Raw genomic sequence first — 23,425 nt, 5'->3', positions numbered from 1 at the left:
CACACACACACACACACACACACACACACACACACACACACACACACACACACACACACACACACACACAGACATCTTCACCCTTTGAGGGGAGCTGCCTGCAAAAAGTGTAGAGAAATTTTGCACAACCATACTCCTTGGGCTCCATCACAGAGCTACTCAAACATCCAAGATTCTTGTAGGACTCCCTTTGCTAAAAAAGAAACACTGCATTATCATAAAGCCCACATGATTTTGGGTACATTAAGCTTCTGAAGAATATCAATTTTTGCCAACTAAAATGATGAAATACACAGGATTTGTTTGTTCTCTCTCATTTGTTACTTGAGCTCAAATTGGAATAACAAGTTTGACAAGTGAATCCTCTAAAATATCTAGTAACCTACTGTATTTGAAATACTTTTTATCTTCACAGGTTGCTTTAAACTGAAAAAACATTCACACCAAAGGGTAGCTGTAGCTGGCAATTCAGGAGGATACTTCCAACAGTCCTGGTCCAAATGAAGGCACTGCCCCGTGATGTTTGAAATTCAAGTAACTTTATTTAAATTCAAAACCAATTCTTAAAACTGCATTTAGAGTCAAGACCCTTTTGTATTATAAAAATCACAAGTATTTTTAAGAGACAAAAATACTTCTAGGTTAATTAGACTGGATCTGACTTTGCAGAGATCTTTAAACAAACTGCAGAGAATAGAGAAAAAAATAGGTTATTTACAGATAACAATATCTACATATGTACTTAGAGGTACAAATTTGGTGACAGAAAAGACTTCAGTATATGCTGGCATCTCAGAAGCAGTTCTCAAAGAGCTTAGTTTTATTTTCTTGAATTTTAGGAATGCTTAAGATCCTTCTTCATCCTCGATCTTGGGAGCCAAGTAGTACTTTAAGTGTCCCATATCAGCAATTTTATACTCTACAACTGAAAGACAGGAAGATAGTTAATTACTGACAAGTATCACATATATTACCTACAAAATTAGGTTCAAATTTATTATCTTACCAAGGGGTACATCTGCAGACATACTGAGTGTCACTGTTGAAGAGAGTGGAGTGGCTTTTGTGAAGAAGTTCAGGTACCTCAGTGCAAAAGTTAATTGAACTGGTTCATTCATCTCTATGGTAACCTACAAGAGAAAACATTCATCATTAAAAACAGCAAGAAAGTTGCAATCTATTAGTTCATTATCCATTAAAAGAAGAAACATACAAACACTTTCATTGGACACTTCAGAAGGAGCTATGAAAATTTTGAAGACTGATACATAAAGCAAAAGAATCGAATATTTAGCTTGTTTTTCCTATATCGATTAATTCAGATAACCAAATTATGTGATATGGGAAACCTTTTCTTTATAGAAAATTTTATAATGAGCAGCCAATAAATTAATGAAACATTAATTTCAGCTCTGGAAATGCTAATTAAGGACTTAATGGATCTAGACAATGATTAGTATAGCTGCTAACAAACACTGCAAAGACACCCAGACACCCTGTGCCTCCTACTAGAATCACATACTACCAACTATAAGTATTCTTGCTCTCCCACCCCCAAAACAAAACATCCTTAATATCATCAAGGCCCCAGGGCTGTAGCTACCAGTTTGTAGGACATACAGGATAGAGGAATTTATGTATACACAGGGATGCAATCAGCAAAATCCAAACTCTGGAAAACCTAACGAATGATCTAATTTCTTTAACAAATAGCTTGTAATGGAAGAGAGAAAATGAAATTAGGGGGAACCAAGCTAGGTGTGGTGGCACACATCTATAGTCCCAGCTGCTTGGGAAACTGAGGTAGCAGGATCAGTTAAGCCTTGGAGATTGCACCACTGCACTCCAGCCTGGGTGGACAGAGCAAGACTCTGTCTCAAAAACAAAGAAAAACAGGAAAAAACAAAAAACCAAAAAAACCCCATGAGATTGGCATAGGAATGGAAATGTGATTCAGGAAACATTATCAGCTCCTGGACTTTATTAATTAAAAAAAAAACAAAAACTTTTTCAACTGAATTTCTTTTATTTAAACTAAAGGTAGACTATTCATTCAAGGGATAAGAAAGCAACATCTAGTATTTATTGTGGCTCATAATGTGTCAGACATAGCATATGCTATTTAATCCTAACAATTCTACGAGGTTAGGACCTTTGTACTTGATTTACAAAGTTTTGATTTATACTCAAGCTGCAGGGGAGTGGCACAATCTCAGCTCACTGCAACCTCTGCCTCCTAGGTTCAAGTCATCCTGTCTCAGCCTCCCAGGTAGCTGGGATTACAGGTGTGTGCCACCATGCCCGGCTAATTTTTGTGTATTTGGTAGAGACAGGGTTTTGACATGTATTCTATTTTGGTTAAACAGGGGCTCTCTAGGCACTCTCAAAGTTGCATGGAGTCTGCTTTCTAGCTTTAGTGAAAAGTCTCCCTCCTGTTTAACCTTTGATTCCTACAGCCTGTGACTTTGGTCAAATTGCCACTTAAGGTTACTCAGCCTGCTTCTCTACCTTTAGAATGGGCTACCAATTGGACCCACAACATGTAAGCTAATATAAGGATTACATAAGAGCTCATAACAGGTAGACTTTTACTCCTAACCATATCCTTCTGTTGAGTTGCTGACCTATGCTCAATTATTTGATAATAGAGTAAGTATCTCCAGAAACCTAAAGGTTAGACACCTAGCTTCCCAATCCTATCCTTAAGAGCCTGTGCGGGCTTGATCCATAAACCACTGTTCCGTGGTATGTATATGTGCTGAATTTCATGGCACTTATAAGTCAATTGCAGATTTCAACAGTATCCCAATTTTCACAAATTACTTAAGGTACAATTCTGTCTACTTTTAATTTTAGCAATTAACCAAATGTTAAGTAGTATTAAAATTCTCTTCAAACTTAGGTACGTCTTTGTAGCAATGTGAAAAAAAACAATTCTCTTCAAACTATTTTCTTTTTACTTAAAAACTACTTACGGCTTCCTCCTCTTTATCGACATTACTTGTCTGTGACAATTTAATGTTTCCATTTCCAAGTTCTCCACTTGCAGAAAATTTCACTCCGTCTTTTGCACAGGAAATTACGACAGCATCTCCAATATGGCTGAGATCTCGGCATATACGTGCAAATTCACCAGAAGGCATCTTTACTACACAGCTGTACTCTTGTTCCTATCAAGAACAAAATTTTTCCAAAAGTTAATTGTTAGAAACTTAATGATTAGACACTCTTTAAGAGGCAACATCTAAACAATTCAGAATCAAGATTTTCTGATTACTTTTAAAATATGGCTCAGATAATTTCTTAACAACCTCCAACCACTCAAAAAAATAAATGGAGATTGAATGCTCTATCCAGGGAACAAGAGCCTCCTCCTAATCATCCTCCAGGGATAAAGCAAGAGGACATTAGAGTATGCCACAGAAATGATGATGGTGCAAGCAGGCCTAACTACTTTCTAAAAAAAACCTAAGAATATGACATTAGGCATTTTCAACATTCCAACATTTCTTTTCTCCTTTGCTGTTTATAAACCTAACCTGGATAAATTTCTTCTAAGATATCTTTAAAATACACTTAATAAAAACCAAGCATTCTAGAAGGAAAAAATTTTTAAAAGAGGTTCATGGAAGTTCATGCAAATAGACAACTGGCAGTAAAGAATAAATACAACCAGTTTTAGGCTTGTGGTAAACAACTACTATTCAAATACTAAAAATCTGTCTTTGAAACATGCACCAGTAGATACATTTCTAGAAAAGTTTTATGAAGTAGGCTTAAATTACATTAACATATCTTGAGTGGGGAGGATTGCTTGAGGCCAGGAGTTCCAGACCAGCCTGGGCAAGACCGTCCCCGCCCAGACACAAAAATAAAAAAATTAGCCAGGCGCGGTGGGACAGGCCTGTAGTCCTTCCTGGTCACTTAGGGACTGAGGCAAGAGGGTTGCTTGAGCCCAGGAGTCCCAGGTTACAGTGAGCTATAAGGCTCCATTAAACTCCAGTCTGGGCAACAGAGCAAGACCCTGTGTCGGGAGGGGGACGGACAGACAGACGGACTGACAAAAATTTTACCCCACATCCTATTACATAACTATCATGCCTGTGTACAGTACTCCCTACAATCAGAAATTGATACTCACAGGAATTCCAAGTTGTTCAACATCCAAATCCATCAACTTCATTTCATAGTCTGAAACCTTCTCCTGGTCTACCAAAAGAAAGCAAATGCTGTTGTGAAATACTGATACAGCGTTCTGATTTTCTGTAGCTTCACAACTCAGTAAAAAGGTATGACTTACTTGGTGCTTCAAATACTAGCGCCAAGGTATCCGCATTATCTTCAGCCCTTAGTGTAATGATATCTTCATTGCCAGCGCATTTTAGTATTTTGGACATACTAGAAGACAGGAAACACATGGTTTAAAATCAACACCATCTGCTAAAGGTCTGTATTTCTAAAGCAGTTAGTTAGAAGGGGTTACCACTCTCACCCATCAGGCCATCTCAGAACTGGTGGAGAGTAAACGTACTGCTGGAGGATGTGAATATTAATGCAGACATTTTGGGATGCATCTGGCAGTATTTATACCAAAACGCCACCAGCAGTTTCCCTTCTGGATACAAGCAATCTCCTGCCACCAAGTAGGATGACAGGCTGACACATTCTCGCAAGGGCACATTATAAACCATTTAAAGTCAGCCGCGACTGAGCCGGGTGGATCGCCTGAGCCCAGAAGTTGGAGATCAGCCTGGGCAACACACCGCGACACCGTCTCGAAAAAGAAGTCAGCTAAAACTAAAGCGTCCATTCAAGGCCATCGGAACATAAGGAGCCAGAGCCCTGGAGCAGTGTTCCTGGCACTGCAGAAAAACCAGTCATTTTCCCGCCACCACTCGCTTTGTGACTTTGGCGCGAAAAAGCGGGTTCGCGCTGCAGCAGCCAGCGCGGGCTTTTCGGAACCGCGCGCTCGGCTGGGCCCCACCCACCCCCGCGTGGCAAGCCAATGAGAAGGCGCAGATGGCCCACACCAGCCAATGAGGGCTCGGCTCGGAAGCGCTCCCGCCAAGCGCCGGAGATAGGGGTGGGCCGGAGTCGGCTCTCGGCGCTGCCGGGCTCACCTGGTGAGGTTCACGCCCATGGCCAGGTTGCGGTCGCAGCGGTACGTGTCGAAGCCCTCGGACCGCAGCGTGAGCTGCACCAAGGAGACGTGGGACGAGTCCATGCTCTGCAGGTTTACGCCGCTCGAGCTGATGTCCCAGCAGGCCTCGTTGATGAGGTCCTTGAGTGCCTCCAACACCTTCTTCAGGATGGATCCCTGGACCAGGCGCGCCTCGAACATGGTGGCAGAGTGGCACCAACGCAGCTACAGGCAGGCGGGAAGAAGCAAAGTCTAGCCCGTTTCGGCTTCAGGAGTCTCAGAGCGAGCGGGCAAACGTCGTGACGGCAGGCTGAGCCTTAGAAAGGCGACGACAGCTCCCCTACGCCTGCAACCGTTTAATGCCGGCGGGTCCGCAAGCGCGCGCTCTCACCCTGCGCCGCGTTGCGACGTCACCACGTCGCCACGCCCACGGCCTGCGCGGGGACACTTTAGGGCCAATCGTGTCCCTGCTCCCCGCGAGGCCCGCCCTCCTAGAACATGCATTGGAGGATGCAGGCGCAGGGCGAGGCAGCGTCCCGCAGGTCTCCCCGCCTCTTTGCCTGACTCCTGAACCCCGCCGCTGGACGAGCTCGGGCGTCTGTGGGGATCAGGCCCAGGCCTCTCGGTTCGTCAAGCCCCACCTTTGTGGTGCCTCCTCAGCCTCCCACTTCGTGGGCAGAAAGTTTCCAGCCACGAAAGTGAAAGCGAAATGCAAGTCAAGCCTACCGGGAGGAAAAACCTCCTTGCAGCCTGAAGAATACAGCTGCTGCAAATATGCTCTTTATTTTTACAGAATTGATGCGCTCCTAAGTGTCACCTGATAGACAGGTGAGCTGTTCCGTTAAACTTAGCTCTCCATCACCCCCTTAACATTCCCCCATCAGCTCTTAGAATCAATCGTTCACTGTATAAAGCTTTTAAAGCTTTTTTAAAAGTATGAATACACATCTTTTTCAAAATGCGTTCATTCCGTAAACACTTCGAAAAAGTATTTAATAAAGTACATTTAATTTTATGCCACATTTTTTAGTATCAGTACCTCTTTAAAAAGATAGCATCACATGTGTGTAACCTAATTTATCAAGCCCCTGTTGTTAATTACAAACACCTTTGAGTACTTAGGTAATTTTGGTGTCATCAACTCCTTGAAGTAATACGGCTGAGTCAAAGAGCGTATACCTTTAATTTTTTTTTTTTTTTTTTTTTTTTTTTTTTTTTTTTTTTTTTTTTTTGAGATGGAGTCCTGCTCTGTCACTCAGGCTGGAGTACAGTGGTGCCATCTCAGCAAACTGTAAACTCTGCCTCGCGGGTTCCAGTGATTCTCCTGCCTTAGCCTCCCGAGTAGCTGGGATTACAGGCACCTGCCACCAGGCCCGGCTAATTTTTGTATTTTTTTTTTTTTTAGTAGAGAAGGGGTTTCACCATGTTGGCCAGGCTGGTCTCGAACTCTCAACCTCAGGTGATCCACCTGCTTCAGCCTCCCGAAGTGCTGGGATTACAGGCGTGAGCCACCGCATGTGGCTAAATTTTTGATAAATATTACTAAATTAATCTCCAAAAGTTTGCAATTTACATTCTAGCCAAGATTGTGTATGAACATGCTCATTTCTCTTTATTTTCCAAGCTAGATATCAGCAATCTCGTTTTTAAATCATTGCTCATCTGTGTAAAAATTTCATTTTTTTTTTTTTTGAGATGGAGTCTAGCTCTGTCGGCCAGGCTGGAGTGCAGTGGCACGATCTTGGCTCCCTGCAACCTCCGCCTCCCCGGTTCAAGCAATTCTGCCTCAGCCTTCCGAGTAGCTGGGATTACAGGTGCCCACCACCACACCCAGAGAATTTTTGTATTTTTAGTAGAACAGGGTTTCACCATGTTGGCCAGACTGGTCTTGAACACCGGACCTCAGGCGATCCACCCACCTCCATCTCCCAAAGTGCTGGGATTACAGGAGTGAGCCATTGCGCCCAGCCAGAAAATTTCAATTGTTATAGGAATTGTTACAGGGTTTGTTGTTTCTCTCTTGCTTTGTTTACACCATTTTCTCTTTAGTTGCTTTTAATATCTTGGTCAGTAGAACTCCTTAGTTTTTCTACCATGTATCTAGGTATGGATTTAGTTTCATTTATCTTGTTCAGGGAACTGCAGATGCATTTCAAGTCTGATTTTCTCAATCATTGTGGCTTCAAATATCTCCTCTCCTTAGTTTATTCTTTATCTCTGGAATGTCTTTTTTTTTTTTTTTTCCTAGTTCAGCTGTGACTTCAGACAGGATACTAAGAGGAGTTTCACAGTCTCTTTCCTGGATTTTGTGGAGACTTAACTTTACCCTTCTGTGTCAGCCTCTTAAAGCACTGGGTCAGCCTTAAAAGAGAACAGGAAAGGGCAGTTCTATTATAAGATGCCTTCAAGTGTAATACGTACCATTATTTTATGTAGCACAGGAAAGAAAACTGTCAAACTATTATTTTTTATTATTTTTTAGAGAGGGGGTTTCCCTTTGACACCCAGGCTGGAGTGCAATGGCATGATTACTGCTCACTGCCACCTCCAGCTTCGAGGCTTGAGGTATCCTCCTGCCATAGCCTCCCAAGTAGCTAGGGCTACAGATGTGCACCACTGCACCTGGCTAAAATTTTTTTTTTTTAGATGCAGTCTTGCTCTGTCACTAGGCGGGAGTGCAGCCGTGACACTCCTGTCTCAGTGACTCCTGAGACAGCAACACTCCTGAGACAGCGACACTCCTGAGACAGCGACTCTCCTGTCTCAGCCTCCCGAGTATCTGGGACTACAGGTACGCACCACCACGCCCAGCTAATTTTTGTATTTTTAGTAGAGATGGGGTTTCACCATGTTGGCCAGGATAGTCTCTGTCTCTTGACCTTGTGATCCACCCATCTCTGCCTCCCAAAGTGCGGGGATTAAAGGCATGAGCCACCACACCCGGCCTTTTAAATTTTTTTGCCACTGCGCCCAGCCTCAAACTGTTATACAGTGCTTTATCACTTAGAATTTCTATTTTGTTTTAAAAGAACTTTTAGACTTTAAAAACATTCTTATTATATTACTCTTGTGCATACAAGAAAAAATGTAAGCGACATTGGTTAAGCCATTTCTACTGTTTCTCCACTCACTTGCTGATAACTGCTGTTTTTCTGTATAATATTGTACCCTGTGTTGTTAAGGGTGTTGATGATGCAGCATTTTTCTTTTTTTTTTTTTTGAGACAGAGTTTCACTCATGTTACCCAGGCTGGAGTGCAATGGCGCGATCTCGGCTCACCGCAACCTCCGCCTCCTGGGTTCAGGCAATTCTCCTGCCTCAGCCTCCTGAGTAGCTGGGATTACAGGCACGCGCCACCATGCCCAGCTAATTTTTTGTATTTTTAGTAGAGACGGGGTTTCACCATGTTGACCAGGATGGTCTCGATCTCTTGACCTCGTGATCCAGCCGCCTCGGCCTCCCAAAGTGCTGGGATTACAGGCGTGAGCCACCGCGCCTGGCCAGCATTTTTCAATAGTGCTAGTCTATTGTCTCTCGAATTTCTTGTAAGCCTCTGCTACCCATTTGTAAGTTTTGATGTTGGCACTTTCTTGCTTTATGTGTGATGGACAACCCATTTGCATACATCTCAATATCAAAACATAATATAGCATCATCTGTTTGTGGGAATTTTCCTTTCTTGGGTCCTTTAAAATCTCAGCTCCTTTACAAAATGTGGAATGTGTTCATTCCTCCAGTGAGGAACATTTGCTTCACTAAAAACAAATGCATATGCTCCACTACTCTGTTTCAGTTCTGTCTGCTTACATAATAACATTTTGGTTTAATGCCAAATCACTATAATAGATTTGAAGATAATTTAAATGTCAATTAAATTCTACCCATGTGGGACCTACAATGTACATGAATTTATTTTTGCTATTATAGAAGTGATGTGTTCCTAAAAATGTCAAATGATAAAGAGGTGTACAGTTGTGTTAAACTCATGTTAAACAGAAACGAGGACATAAACATGCCTCTGACTGTGGTCAGAGGAGGCCTCCCTGAGGAGATAGCATCTTGTCAGAGAAGACAGCTCTTTGGAGAGTTGGAAGAAAAGCATTCTAAGCTGAGAGAATAGCATGATTATAAAGGTCAGCATACTTGGAATATATTCAGATAAGTTAGATGTAGAACTCAGACTAAGTGCTAGAGTGGTGCAAGGTGAGTTTGCATCTGGAGCAAGAGTGGTACAAGGTGAGGTTGCAGAGAGGCTGGGGTGAGCTCTTGCAGGACTTTGTAGGCTCTCTAAAAGTGCAAGGGAATGTTGTCAACAGCAGGTCTTTGATATGATCCAATTTACATTTTAAGAGGATACTTTAACATCTAGTAAACGTACTGTTGAATCAGTAGAAGAAAGAATCAATTAAGTAAATTTTGATCAGATAATTGGTTAAACTATTAGAAAAGAATAAAAGCAGCTGGGCATAGTGGCACACACCTGTAATCTCAGCACTTTGGGAGGCCAAGGCAGGCAGATTACTTGAGGTCAGGAGTTCCAGACCAGCCTGACCAACAAGGTGAATCCCCGTCTCTACTGAAAATACAAAAATTAGCTGGGCGTGGTGGCACACACCTGTAATCCCAGCTACTTGGGAGGCTGAGGCACAAATTGCTTGAACCTGGGAGGCGGAGGTTACAGTGAGCCAAAATCGCGCCACTGCCCTCCAGCCTGGGCAACAGGGCAAGACTCCGTCTCAAAAAAAAAAAAAAGAAAGTTTCATACAGAATGATGATGATGATTGACAATTTTATTTATTTATTTTTTGAGACGGAGTCTTGCTCTGTCACCAGGCTGCAGTGCAGTGGTGCCATCTCGGCTCACTGCAACCTCCGCCTCCCGGGTTCAAGCAATTCTCCTGCCTCAGCCTCTCGAGTAGCTGGAACTACAGGTGTGTGTCACCATGCCTAGCTAATTTTTGTATGTTTTAGTAGAGACGAGTTTTCACCATGTAGGTCAGGATGATCTTGATGTTGTGATCTGCCCGCTGCGGCCTCCTAAAGTGCTGGGATTCCAGGCGTGAGCCAGCACGCCCAGCCCGATGATTATTATTTTTAAGAAAGATTCTCACTTTGCCATCCAGGCTGAGGTACAGTGGCATGAGCTCACCTCACCACAGCTTTGACCTTCTGGGCTCAGGTGATCCTCCCACCTCAGCCTTCCAAGTATCTGGGACTACAGGTGACCACCACCAAGCCCAGCTAATTTTTTGTAGAGATAGGGCTTCACCATATTGCCTAGGCTGGTCTAAAACTCTTGGGCTCAAATGATCCTCCCACCTTTGCCTCCCAAAGTGCTGGGATTACAGACATGAACCACCGCCCCTGGCCTCTTACAGTATTATTAATTCCCCCAGAAACTGGACATAACCTTAAGGTCTAACAATGTTTGCATTTGTTAGGTAAATTGTGATAAATCTGTAAGATGGAATACTGTTTAGCCTCTAAAGTACGATTTGCAAAGAGCATTTAACATAAAGAAAAATCACGTTATGAAGCAGAATAAACAAAGGTATTCCAATTTTCTAAAATTGTTATATCTGGGTGTATATGTACAGTAAATGGAATGGAAAAGCAAGAATATAAATATTAACAGTAATTATCTGGCTGATGGTGCCACAAATAATTTTAATTTTTCTCGTATTTTCTATACTTTTTTCAGTAAAAATGTATTGGTCAGAAAATGAATACTGGGAGAAAATGCTGTACATTATTTTATGTAGTATCTGGCAAATTTCTTCACAAGGTAATATGTATCAGAATTATTCTCAATCCTGGCTGCACTCTAGACTCACCTAGGGAGCTTTATAAAAGCCTATTCCACTTGGCCCTCCCCCAGAAATTCTTAGTTACTTTAGGATGGCCCCTCCATCAGTAATTTTAGCGGCCGTCAAAGTAATTCATTTTTTTTTTTTTTGAGATGGAATCTCGCTGTCACCTACGCTGCAGTGCAAGTGGCGTGACCTCCGCTCACTGCAACCTCTGCCTCCCAAGTTCAAGTGATTCTCCTGCCTCAGCCATCTGAGTAGCTGAGATTACAGGCGACCGCCACCACGGCCAGCTAATTTTTGTATTTCTAGTAGCGATGGGGTTTCACCATGTTGGCCACGCTGGCTCAAAATTATTTGAGCCTTTCCATAGTCCAGAAGACAAATTTGAAAAACTGAGGAAGGGCTGGGTGCAGTGGCTCACGCCTGTAATTCCAACACTTTGGGAGGCCGAGACAGGCGGATCACCTGAGGTCAGCAGTTCAAGACCAGCCTGATATGGTGAAACCCCGTCTCTACTAAAAATACAAAAATTGACCGGGTGTGGTGGCGAGCGCTTGTAGTCCCGACTACTCGGGAGGCTGAGACAGAATTGCTTGAGCCCGGGAGGAGGAGGCTGCAGTGAGCTGAGATCGTGGGCAACAGGGCGAGACGCCCTGTCTCAATAAATAAATAACTGAGGAAGATCTTAACTGCAAAATGCAAATCATACTCACTTCCAAGCCATGTGTGGATTAAATGAGATAAGCCAACTAAAGCGATTACTCAGCTCAGTGCCTAGTATACAATTAGCGCTCAACAAGTACTAGAGACCGCTTGGCAAAGCAACGCAGATTGAAGTGTGGGTTCCACTTATCATGTGATAAGTGATAATGCTTTTAATCAGGTCGGCTCACCTGGCCTCTCCATTCGGCCTAAATAACATCTACTTACTTGCGTGAGGGAAGAGCCCTTGCTGCTGCAGGCTCAGAGCCCAGGTCAGCAAGTATTTGTCAGGCTAGAGCCTCCGGGTGGCGCCTCTCTCCGTCAGTAACCCGTTACCTCCAGAGCCAGGGCACCAGCTTCAGCCATCTGCGTTCAAGCAGGAGCTCCCATTGGCTAATCGGACTCTGAAACGCACGCCTATTCCCGCCCCTGACGCTGCTGTCCAATGCGAGCCTCTCAGCTCTGCTTCACCCCGCCCCCGTCGCCCTGTCCCTGGCGTATTTGCGCCATTGGTCGATCTTCCGGGCCGTGATGGCGGTGCTGCGTGTGCGCACTAGCTCCGAGCCCGCCTCCGGGGAGGGGGAGCTCGCCAGCCGGGGCTAGGGAAGGCAGACCCTGCTCCGCCCGGGTGAAAGGGCGGCGACGGCGCTGGGCGGGGCCGAGCTCCAGGGCTGGCTGCTGGGCTGCTAAGGGAACTGTGAGCCGTTCGGAGCCGCGCGCCTCCCGGGCGGGGCGGGGCCGGCCGAGGGAGCCCGCGCGTGCCCGCGCTGAGCTGCCTGCTCTGGCTACTGCGCTGCTCGCTCGCGGCGACGTCGGGCAGGTTTTTCCAGGATGACCGAGCTGAGGCAGAGGGTGGCCCACGAGCCGGATGCGCCGCCCGAGGACAAGGTAGCGGCAGCCTCCGGGTGGGCGCGGCCGGGACAGTGGCGCATCCAGGAGGCCCGCGGGGGATGCGCCCAGGGGGGTCCTCTCGTCCTCTGATCCCTTGTCGCGGCCGACTGCGGCCCCGGGCCTGGGCAGCGCGATGGGTCCTCGGGTGCCTAGCCTTTGCGGCGCGCATGTAAGGGATTGGCGGGTCGGAGTCCGGGCTCAGGGTCTGGCTGGGGTGGCCCCCCTGGGGCGCAGGAAGGAGCTCTAGTGGAGTGGCGCACGGCCTCCTGTCTCGCTGGGCTGACTGCGGGACCCCTCTCTCCCCCACCTCCCTGAGGCCTCCCTGGAGGTGAAGATGTGCAGAGCCTTCGCAGATAGGCGGCTCCTCTGACCGCGACTTAGGCTCTCCGTTCCCTTTTACAATGTTATTATTTTGGAGGGTGGGGGGAATCGGGACAAGGCCATAGCATTTGCCTCCTGGGAGATGTAAATCCCTTCATGGACATGAGCTTTGAGCAGAGAGGTGTGCTACGGAGTGAGCCACCACGTCATCAGCAGGTGTTGGAGGGGGTCCTCCCAGTTGATGGGTTGTTTCCTCTGCCGTGTGGGCTCTGGTGAGTAGGGGAGGAGAGTAGGAAGGAGGCCATCTTGGCGGGGACAGCGGCTGGGGGGTGACGGGTGTGGGAGTAGATTCCTTTGGGTGAAGTGAAAGGTCTGTGTAGGGGAGTTGAGGAAGGTAGGGAGTACTTGTATTACTGTGGACGTTGAATGGCAGCATAGGACTTTGTAGTTGTAGTTGTGCTTTCCGAGATAGCAGTGGTCAGGGGTCCTGTATTTGGAAAACTGACCTGGCAGTGATGTGTAGAATGGATTGAGGGAGCTTGGACCAGAATGAGAGAGACTGGTTCACTTGGGGATTGCCCATGGGTGACCTGTAGATGTTTTCTTTGGCCCACATGCTGCCTTAAAAATCAAAAAATTTCTCCTAACAATCTAAGTTTCTTGCCTGTCTTAGATAATTGGAGCGTCCACCATCACCTTCTCACCTGATTAATGATTGGCTGGAGCTGAGGATCATCTGTTCCCACCAATCCCTCTTGCCTTACACCAGGCTCATGGCTTCTCCTAATGCAGCCTGTAACTTTTTGATGACTGGAAGAAAGGGACATTAGGGAGATACCAAGAAGGAAGAAAGCACAAGATTTGGTGACAGGATGTCAATAGAGCAGTTACAACAGGAGGAATGTTTTGGGTGAAAGATAATGGTGGGTTTTTTATTAAACAACTTTCGTGTTATTGCAGTTGACGGTGGACCATCCAAAGAAAACTGTTCATACTGTAATTTAGAAAATGTATTTTGGCCAGGCACAGTGCTGCACACCTGTAATCCTAGCTACTAGGGAGGCCGAGGCAGGAGTATCGCTTGAGCCCAGGAGTTTCAGATCCTGTCTTAAAAAACAAAAACAAAAACATATTTTGGAGAAAATTTAGAGCTAGGGCTAAGGATTTAGTAGTCGCTTGCAGAGACAAGAGACTTTGAAGTCTCTAATTTTTCAGGGGGCTCTTCTGGTTCAGCCTGAAAGAATTCTGACTTACCTTGTTACTGCTAGTTGGTGAGTATGCAAATGTTTGGAGGCTCTGTTTAAGGTGAGGTCATACTTGATGTCACTGGGACTTTGTGGACCTAGAAGGTATGAGAAGAGGGAGAAGAAAGAAGGCATGAGAGCTGGTGGGCCATGTTTTTGAAAAGCTATGTACAATAGTTAGAATGTCAAAAAAACAACGATGGGGTTATGAGATGGAAAATAAAAGATTCTACCCTTCTTTCTGGACTCCTTGGATCCATCCACAGAGATAAAGTGCCTGTTGGTCTTACTTTCACATCCCATACTTTCGGTAGGGAGGACATGAGGAGCTGTCCAGCTAAAGGTGCACTTACATCACTTATACAGTGACATAATGCCTGGGATCATGAAGTCTACTCGTTGCATCTTGTTCCTTAAAAGACAGCTGCTATGCACTCTGATACTCATTACCCAGAACAAGGCAATCAGTCCCTCACCCCATCATCCAGAACTTCTGAATTGTCCTGCATGGGATTTTTAATAAGGGCACGTTTTAAAAACTATGAAATCTATTACTTGTCTTTGAATGTATATAGTAAACTTTTTTTTTTTTTGAGGCAGAGTTTTGCTCTTGTTGCCCAGACTGGAGCACAATGGTGCAATTTCAGCTTATTACAACCTCCGACCCAGCCTCCTCAGTACCTGGGATTACAGGCACCTGCCATCGCGCCTGGCTAATTTTTTTGTATTTTTAGTAGAGATGGGGTTTCACCATGTTGTACAGGTTGATCTTGAACTCCAGACCTCAGGTGATCCACCCGCCTTGGCTCCCAAAGTGCTGAGATTACAGGTGTGAGCCACTGCAGCTGGCCCATAGTAAACTTTAAAAAAAATCCTGATTTATTATGTTTCATATTTTGGGAAAAGGCTACTTCCATGCCTTTGGCTTTGCCAATATTCTTGTGTTAGAACCCAGGGAAATTAGAAATAATAAAACAGGGTTGTCTTTTTAAGGAAATACATTATGAAATGAGAACTTTTTTTATTTCATAGTAGAAGAATCCAGTAAACAATTTTCAAGTCAGTGTTTTAAAAGCTCTGGAATAAATTTGAAAGATTCTTCAAAATGTTACAGTTGCTTAACTGCCGTGGCAAAACTTTCTTGTAAATGGAGAATCATTAGTATCAAAATAATCTGGAGAATGTTTATTTGTAAGTCATAGGCTGGGTGTGGTGGTTCACACCTGTAATCCCAGCATTTTGAGAGGTAGTTCACAAGGTGAGTAGATGGAGACCATCCTAACTAACACAGAGAAACCCCATCTCTACTAAAAATACAAAAAATTAGCCGGGCATGGTGGCACGTGCCTGTAGTCCCAGCTACTCGGGAGGCTGAGGCAGGAGAATTGCTTGAACCCGGGAGGCAGAGGTTGTAATGAGCCAAGATCATGCGACTGCACTCTAGCCTGGGCAACAGAGTGAGACTCCATCTCAAAAAAAAAAAAAAAAAAGTCAGAAGGTATTTTGTTATATTTAGCATCTGAGAATGGAATTTTCAAAGCCAATTGCTAATAAAGGAAATGTTCTCCTCTGGGAACTGTGCTTATAATTTTAAAGTCCCAAGGCACAGTATAGTTTGCCAATCTAAGAAACTTGGAGTTTAAGCTTTGGGAATGATCCTCTTCCTGCCAAATGTATTTTTACGATGGAGCTTAGGAAAGGGAAGCTTTCCTGAGTGTGGTCTGAAAGATTGGCATCTTAAAATTTATAATTGAGTTGGCATTTCAGGAGATTTTGTTTTGTAAGTTAGAGTAAAGGTTCTGGCGTTTTCTGCTTTACTTAGTTCCCAAGGTGCTATTTAAATTAGAGCTTTACTTATTTCAAGGCTTCCTTTCTAGATGGGTGAAATCCATATGGAGAGGAAAGAGTGACATAATTTAGAAAGGAGAGTTTAAATTTTAACTGAAGATAGTGTTTAAAAGCAGGGGCTTGAGTCAGTTACATCTGCCTTGAACCTGGGCTCTGCCACATGGAGGCTGCGTAACTTTGAGCAGATCACTGAAGCTGTGGCAGCCTCAGTTTGTCCATCATTAATATGGGAGTGATAAAATTGTGTGTGCTTCACAGGATATTCATGTGGATTAAATGTATGTATGGGCTCACAGCAGAGCTTGTCACATTGTAATAATATGTTAGCTATTGTTGCTACTGGTTAAAATAGATTTTTATAGGAAAAAACTTTAATATTCATCTTACACTCTTGGAAGGTGATTAAATCTTCAAGTTATATGTATTTGCAGAGTCTATTCATATTAATTACCTTTTAAGGAAAGTTTTATAAAAAGGACTTAGCCTTCTATGACCTATCTTTTCAGTTTATTTTCTTGCTGAATATTTCAGCACTCCAAATCACAATTAAACTTTAACTGTAGAAGGACCACTGAACATTGCTGTATGTAATTGTCTTTTATAACTAAAAATGGTTTTCAATAGACTTTGAGATTGAACTAGTGAAATAAAATATTAAAGAGCTATAACTACTTCAGGTGTAGGAGAAATGGTTAATTTTTTTCAAGAAAACTTTTTTATTTTTAGAAATAATTTGGGAGTTGAAATATCAGTAAACCTTAACTATGATTCCCAGGCTTAACAGGGAGAGGAGGTGAAAGATTATTTTGTCGTGTAACTCAGTATCTTATGTGTCTTATTTTTGTTGTTCAGTGTGATTTTATTTTAAAAACTCAATTACTTCATGATTTTTGACTATTTAAAGTTAGTTTTTCCAAAATCTATTTTTAAAAAACGTTTTGTGTTTGCACAAATTAATATGGCATTTCATTAGAAGAATTTTTATCATCTTTCGAAGGTGTTAAATTGCTCTCCTTGGTTGTTAGGACTAGAAGGGCCTTTAGAGGTGTTTTTTATTTTTAGGGACAGGGTCTCACCTTGTTGCCCAGGCTGCAGTGTAGTGGCACAATCATAGCTTGCTACAGCTTTAAACTCCTGAGTTCAAGCCATTCTCCTGTGTCAGTCTCCTGAGTAGCTCAGGACTACAGGCCCAAGCCATGGCGCCCGGATTGAGGTAGTTATTTTATAGAGGAGGATACCACAGCTCAGAGAGTTGAAGTTATTAGCTCAAGATGACGTAGCTGGTTAGATACAGAGAGGCTCTTATTATGAAGGTCTTCTCATTCCCGGTTGACGTTTTTTAATTTTTTTCTCATAGAATTAATTTACAGACTTTAAAAGCTTCTGTATTGATTAACGTTGATAGATAAGATACCCAAATATTACCTATTTTTCTTATTTGGCTACAAAATCAGAAAAATACTATTTATTTCGTTCAAAATGTTAAATGTTAGAAAGTAAAGTCTTAGAGAATAAATGTGGAGACTGTGAAGAAAAAAATTTATATTTTTTGGCAGAGAAAGTTGATTAGGCTCAATTTTCCTGGTTACTAAATGACTATGATTTATAAATTTGTAAGCACTTTCCTGGGAGTGGCCACTCTGGTATTCTCAAAAGGCACCCCCAGCGCAGTGCTTGAAGACCACAAGGTACCTCATCCAGGCAGCAGGTGAGGCTGCTTGGAAGAAATGCTTTCCAGATAATGACTGTTAGCATAAGAACCATTTGTTCTAGCAATAAGCAGTCATTCAGTAATCAACATTTCTCTTTAGAACATTCACTGACTTCAGGGTCTACTAGGGACAGTGTCTGCATTTCTGAGAGGGGCTGGTATTGTCAGTGTTTATAAGGATATTATTCAGAATTTTATACCCGTTTTGACTCCACATAATCAGTTTTTTCCCTACTGATTTGAATAAATAATATAACCTTTTAAAATCAATCATTTTTTTTTTTTTTTGAGACGGAGTTTCGCTCTTGTTACCCAGGCTGGAGTGCAATGGTGCGATCTCGGCTCACCGCAACCTCCGCCTCCCAGGTTCAGGCAATTCTCCTGCCCCAGCCTCCTGAGTCGCTGGGATTACAGGTGCGTGCCACCATGCCCAGCTAATTTTTTGTATTTTTAGTAGAGACGGGGTTTCACCATGTTGACCAGGATGGTCTCGATCTCTTGACCTCGTGATCCACCCGCCTCGGCCTCCCAAAGTGCTGGGATTACAGGCTTGAGCCACCGCGCCCGGCCAAATCAATCATATTTTAAGAGTTTTATGTCTGAGCACCTAATCATCAAGGACAGGGTTCTGGATGATGTTGACTGCATTTTTATGTTGATTGATTGATTGAGATGGAGTTTCTCTCTTGTTGCCCAGGCTGGAGTGCAATGGTGAGATCTTGGCTCATAGCAACCTCCGCCTCCTGGGTTCAAGCGATTCTCCTGCCTCAGCCTCCCAAGTAGCTGGGATTACAGTTGCCCGCCACCATACCGAACTAATTTTTATATTTTTAGTAGAGACGGGATTTCACCATGTTGGCCAGGCAGATCTCGAACTCCTGACCTCTGATGATCCACCCGCCTCATCCTCCCAAAGTGCTGGGATTATAGGCATAAGCCACTGTACCCAGTGGACTGCATATTTAAATTGATAAGGTAGAAAATAATCATGAGACTCTAACAACTGATGGATATTAGAACATAATACTTGATGAAGTCACTCAGAATATGTTTGACAAACAAGAAGGTTGTATAAAACCTGCACTGCACTACTAATGTAAAGCATTTCCTCTCTCTCACTTAATTCTCAACCTTAAAACTCCCAGAAATTATATAATCTTGAATATATTTGATAAACTTTTAAAAATGAATTTTATAACTAATTTCTTTTTTTAATTTTTATTTGTGTGTGTGTATGTGTATATATATATATATATATACACACACACACATATATATAAAATAATAGAGACAGGGTCTTACAATATTGTCCAGGCTGGTCTCAAACTCCTGGGCTCAAGTGATTCTCCCGCCTCAGCCTCCCAAAGTGCTGGTACAGCGTGAGCCACCATGCCTGGCCATTCTAATTTCACAGTGCAGATAATCGTCCTTTAAACTGTTTGAAAAGATCTGTGTATTACTATTTCTGATTTTCATACTTTTCCATCTTTTCTAGGATCCACATAGTTGGAGGACATTCCTCTCCACAGCTTGCTAGCCTACATTCTGTGTTGGTTAGGCCTCTCAGGCCTTCTGGACTGGCACTAGAGGCTGTTGGCAGTGAAAAAGGACAGCTGTTTGTATATCATACTGCCTTTGGTTCAGAAAAGAGACGGACACTGACTCCTCACTGTTAATTTTGCCAGGGTCTCCTTGGAAGAATGCTGATTTGTTCCTGGCATTGGGCAGACTTCCTGCCTTCCAAGTCTTGTCTAGTGGTCGTTACTTGGTTGGGGCAATAGTGAGGCACCCCCTTCCCACCCCCACATATGGTTCCCACCAGGCAGCTTCCAGTGCCAGTCACTGATCTTTGTTCTCATGTTGTTTGCCCCAACAGTAGAGATGGCATTGAGCCTGCTAAGTTGAGTGACCTTTTAAAGAAAGTTAAACTTTATGTTGTTATTTTGAGTAGGCAATGTGTGTGGTTCAGAACTTGAAGGGAGCAAAGGATACTCTGTGAAGTTTCCCTTTCTTCCACCTGCTTCTCCCAGGGACAGCCTCATGGCACACTGTGGTTATCACGAGCACTGCTGTCTGTGTGGAAGGACCTGACCTGTCCCACCAAAGTCGGACATCTTTTTGATTTGTTGCCTTTGGCGGCAGATCCTTTGTATTAGGGTCACCATAGGGCCAGCTTAGGGCTTCTCTGTGAAGACTTTGCTCAGGTTTTGAGAGTTCTTGGGACTTGGGATTTATAGGCAACACTCTCTGCCCCTGGGTCTCTGATGTGGAGAGGATGTCTGCCATTGACACCGAACCCATGAGGGGGCAGCTCTCTGAGCTTTGTCTCCACAGTCCATGCCCTGCTAGTGCTGTGGTTTCAGTGGTCTACAGGACATTCCTAGGCACATGCCCTTACAGTCCACACAAACTGATTTTGTCTCAAATCTGAATTCTCTTTCTACTCTTACCACCCTCCTCTGGTTTCTTTCTCCTGTGATAAAATCACAGATGACTCAGTTACTCTGGCTTGAAATCTTCTATTCCTTTTTTTTTTCTTGCCCAGGGCAGTATACAAAATCTAACCAGGTATGACCTGGAATCCTTATCTCTTTGTTGCTTTTGGAGATTTCCAGGATTTGATGCGTGCAGTATTGTAAACGCTTCTAAATCGAGCTCCTCACCTCTCCTGGAATCCTTATCTGTCTTTTGCTCTTTCAGATTTCCCAGATTTCAGGATTTATTGCTTGTCTTATTGTAAACCCTGTAAATTGAGCTGCCTCCTGTTAGGGTCTGCTCTAGATCCCTCCTAGTCCATCTGCTTCGTATCTTCCAGGAGTTCTGAAACTACCTTAATAATTATGGGGCGGGGCAGGGGAAGGATAGAATTCTGGCTCTTTTTCATAATGCTTAAACTTTAAGATCTTCTGTAGCCTTCTCTCTCTCTTTTTCCTTCTAATTTTTATTTTAGGTTCGGGGGTACATGGGCAGGTTTGGTTCATGGATAAATTGCATGTTGTTGAGGTTTGGTGTACAAATGATTTTGTCACCTGGGTAGTGAGCATAGCACTGGGTAGGTAGTTTTTCAATCCTCACCAGCCTCCTACTCTCCATCCTCAAACCCTGGTGTCTGTTGCCCACTTTGTGTCCATGTGTAGCTCCCAGTTCAGTCTGCAAGTGAGAACATGCAATAATTGTTTTTCTATTTCTGCATTAATTTGCTTAGGATAATGACCTCTAGCTGCATCTGTGTTGCTGCTAAGGACACGATTTTATTCTTTTTTATGTAGCCTTCTTTGGCCCCTCCCACTGCTTGGTGCTTCTGTGTCATGGATTGATTCTTGCTCTTTCCTACCCCTGAAATGTGTTCTTTCTGTCACCCTCTCTCATTTCTACTTATTTTTCTACGTTTTTTTTTTTTTTTTGAGACTGAGTCTTGCTCTTTCACCCAGGCTGAAGTACAGTGGCGTGATCTCAGCTCACTGCAGCCTCCACTTACCATGTCTAAGCAATTCTTCTGCCTCAGCCTCTCGAGTAGCTGGGACTACAGATGTGTGCCACCACGCCCGGCTAATTTTAGTATTTTTAGTAGAGACAGGGTTTCACCATGTTGGCCAGGATGGTCTTCAACTCCTGACCTGAGGTGATCCTCCCACCTCGGCCTCCCAAAGTGCTGGGATTACAGGCATGCCACCATGCCTGGCCTTTCTACCTATTTAAGTCTTACTTTTTCAAAATTTATCTCAGAGTATCTCTGGCTAGAAGTGACATAAGCATATATTATTAATAATTACAGAAGTTGGCCGGGTGCAGTGCCTCATGCCTGTAATCTCAGCACTTTGGGAGACTGAGGTGGGCAGATCACTTGAGGTCAAGAGTTTGAGACCAGGCTGGTCAACATGGTGAAACCTCGTCTCTAACATAAAAATTAGCCAGGCATAATGGCGGACACCTGTAATCCCAACTACTTGGGGGGCTGAGGCAGAAGAATCACTTGAACCTGGGAGGCGGAGGTTGCAGTGAGCCGAGATTGCGCCACTGTACTCCACCCTAGGCAACCAAGTGAGACTCCATCTCAAGAAAAAAAAATTACAGAAGTGTGTACATATGAGAATAAAATCCATCTATGCTGCTGTCATTCAGAGAAACAAATTTTTCAAATGCTTATTCTCTCCCACACATAACTGCTACTCATGGCTGTAATGAGAGCAACCATGCATCTGATAGCTTGCCCTTTTATGCTGTTGGAAGCGTTACCCCATATCCTTAAGGTTCTTTGTAAATAGTATTTCAAACTTTCTATTTTTTTAATTTTATTTTTTTTAATTTTTAAATATATATATATATATTTAAAAGATGGGGTTTCACCATATTGGTCAGGCTGGTCTCGAGCTCCTGACCTCAGGTGATCCGCCCACCTCAGCGTCCCAAAGTGCTGGGATTACAGGCGTGAGCCATCGCACCCGGCTACTTTCTTTTTATTATGAAAGAAACAAGTAAAAATAAAAGATATTCATTGTGGAAGCATCAGAAAGAAAAATGATCTTAATTCTGCCATTCAGAGATAACCGCTGTTTGTGTTTTATGTATATCTTTCTTTTTAGACACGTCACACATTCCTGCACTACGTGTACTACCATTTTATTACCCACTGGTTTTTTAGATTTAAAATATGCCCCAGACTGAGAGTAGTGACTTATGTAATCCCAGCACTTTGAGAGGCCAGGAGTTTGCAATAAGCCTGGGCAAGATAGCAAGACCCATCTCTGCAAATTTTTTTTTTTTTGAGACGGAGTCTTGCTCTGTTGCCCAGGCTGGAGTGCAGTGGCGCAATCTTGGCTCACTGCAAACTCTACCTCCAAAGTTCAAGCAGTTCTCCTGCCTCAGCCTCCTGAGTAGCTGGGATTATAGGCGTGCACCACCACACCCAGCTAATTTTTGTGATTTTAGTAGAGATGGGGTTTTGCCATGTTGGTCAGGCTGGTCTCAAACTCCTGACCTCGTGATCCACCCGCCTCGGCCTCCCAAAGTGCTGGGATTACAGGCGTGAGCCACTGTGCCCGGCCTCTACAAATATATTTAAAAAAATTTGCTGAGCATGGTGGTGTGTGCCTGTAGTCCCAGCTACATGGGAGGCTGGGGCAGGAGGATCCCTTGAGCCTAGGAGTTTGAGGCTACAGTGTAGCCCACTGTACTATAGCTTTGGCAACAGAGCAAGACACCGTCTCAAAAAATATACATGTGACCTAAATATTGCTTAAGTTTTTAAACATTTTAACCCAGCATTAAAAAAAATTTTTAGTTGATGTATATTTATGGGATACAGAATGATAGTTCCATACATGTATTCAGTGTATAATAATTAAATAAGGGTAATTAGCATATTCATAATCTCAAACATTTATCATTTCTTTAAATTTTTTTTTGTAAAAACAGGATCATGCACTGTTGTCCAGGCTGGTCTGAAACTCCTGGCCCCAAGTGATCCTCCTGCCTTAGCCTCCCAAAGTGCTGCAATTACGTGTATGAGCCACCACTCCCAGCCTTGAGCTGATTTTTGTATATGGGGAGAGATAGGGTTCTAGTTTTATTCTTTGGCATGTAGATATCCAGTTTTCACAGCACCATTTGTTGAAGAGGCTGTCCTTTTCCCAAAGTATGTTCTTGGCTCCTTTTTGGAAAATCAGTTGGTTGTAAATGCATAGCTTTATTTCTGAGTTCTCAATTCTGTTCCATTGGTCTGTGTGTATGTTTTTATTTTATTTAATTAATTACTTGA

At 43.5% G+C, this 23,425-nt stretch overlaps 2 protein-coding genes and 1 non-coding gene across 4 annotated transcripts in view; 1 reads left to right on the top strand and 2 right to left on the bottom strand.

The window, feature by feature from the left end:
- Positions 1-517: 517 nt before the first annotated feature.
- On the bottom strand, positions 518-12,014 carry PCNA (proliferating cell nuclear antigen). 2 transcript variants are annotated; one of them, XM_032295484.1, is made up of 7 exons: positions 11,881-12,014; positions 5,121-5,365; positions 4,301-4,398; positions 4,142-4,209; positions 2,976-3,170; positions 1,007-1,130; positions 518-925 (listed from the first exon to the last, which is right to left on the bottom strand). In XM_032295484.1, exons 2-7 carry the CDS (start codon positions 5,339-5,341, stop codon positions 846-848), a joined length of 786 nt encoding a protein of 261 aa, XP_032151375.1. In that variant the 5' UTR covers positions 5,342-5,365; positions 11,881-12,014; the 3' UTR covers positions 518-845. The 2 variants fall into 2 exon arrangements, with proteins under 2 accessions (XP_032151375.1, XP_032151374.1); XM_032295483.1 differs by lacking the exon at positions 11,881-12,014 and having other exon boundaries at positions 5,121-5,564.
- On the bottom strand, positions 7,392-7,514 carry LOC116563044. Its single transcript, XR_004274186.1, has one exon. It is a non-coding gene; the product is annotated as a small nucleolar RNA SNORA26 (small nucleolar RNA).
- Positions 12,015-12,156: 142 nt separating the features above from the next.
- CDS2 (CDP-diacylglycerol synthase 2) overlaps positions 12,157-23,425 on the top strand; it is a 66,138-nt gene continuing 54,869 nt past the window's right edge. Inside the window, exon 1 of the mRNA XM_032295481.1 lies at positions 12,157-12,540. Within this exon, the coding sequence (XP_032151372.1) occupies positions 12,484-12,540 (57 nt within the window). The 5' untranslated portion in view covers positions 12,157-12,483. The remainder of the gene's footprint in view (positions 12,541-23,425) is intronic.

Source organism: Sapajus apella, unplaced genomic scaffold, assembly GCF_009761245.1.
Source record: "Sapajus apella isolate SASKATOON/1434 unplaced genomic scaffold, GSC_monkey_1.0 scaffold33, whole genome shotgun sequence".
Taxonomy (NCBI): domain Eukaryota; kingdom Metazoa; phylum Chordata; class Mammalia; order Primates; family Cebidae; genus Sapajus; species Sapajus apella.
The sequence above is the reverse complement of the archived record's forward strand: the minus strand, read 5'-3'. Positions and strand labels throughout refer to the sequence as shown.

Bases quoted from the DNA above. Each gene is read 5' to 3' on its own strand.
- PCNA (XM_032295484.1), bottom strand. From the start codon at position 5,341: ATGTTCGAGGCGCGCCTGGTCCAGGGATCCATCCTGAAGAAGGTGTTG. The intron at 1,131-2,975 runs GTAAGTAGTTTT...TTTCTCTTGTAG, and splicing joins TCGATAAAGAGGAGGAAGCC to GTTACCATAGAGATGAATGA. The intron at 926-1,006 runs GTAAGATAATAA...CCTGTCTTTCAG, and splicing joins GTCTGCAGATGTACCCCTTG to TTGTAGAGTATAAAATTGCT.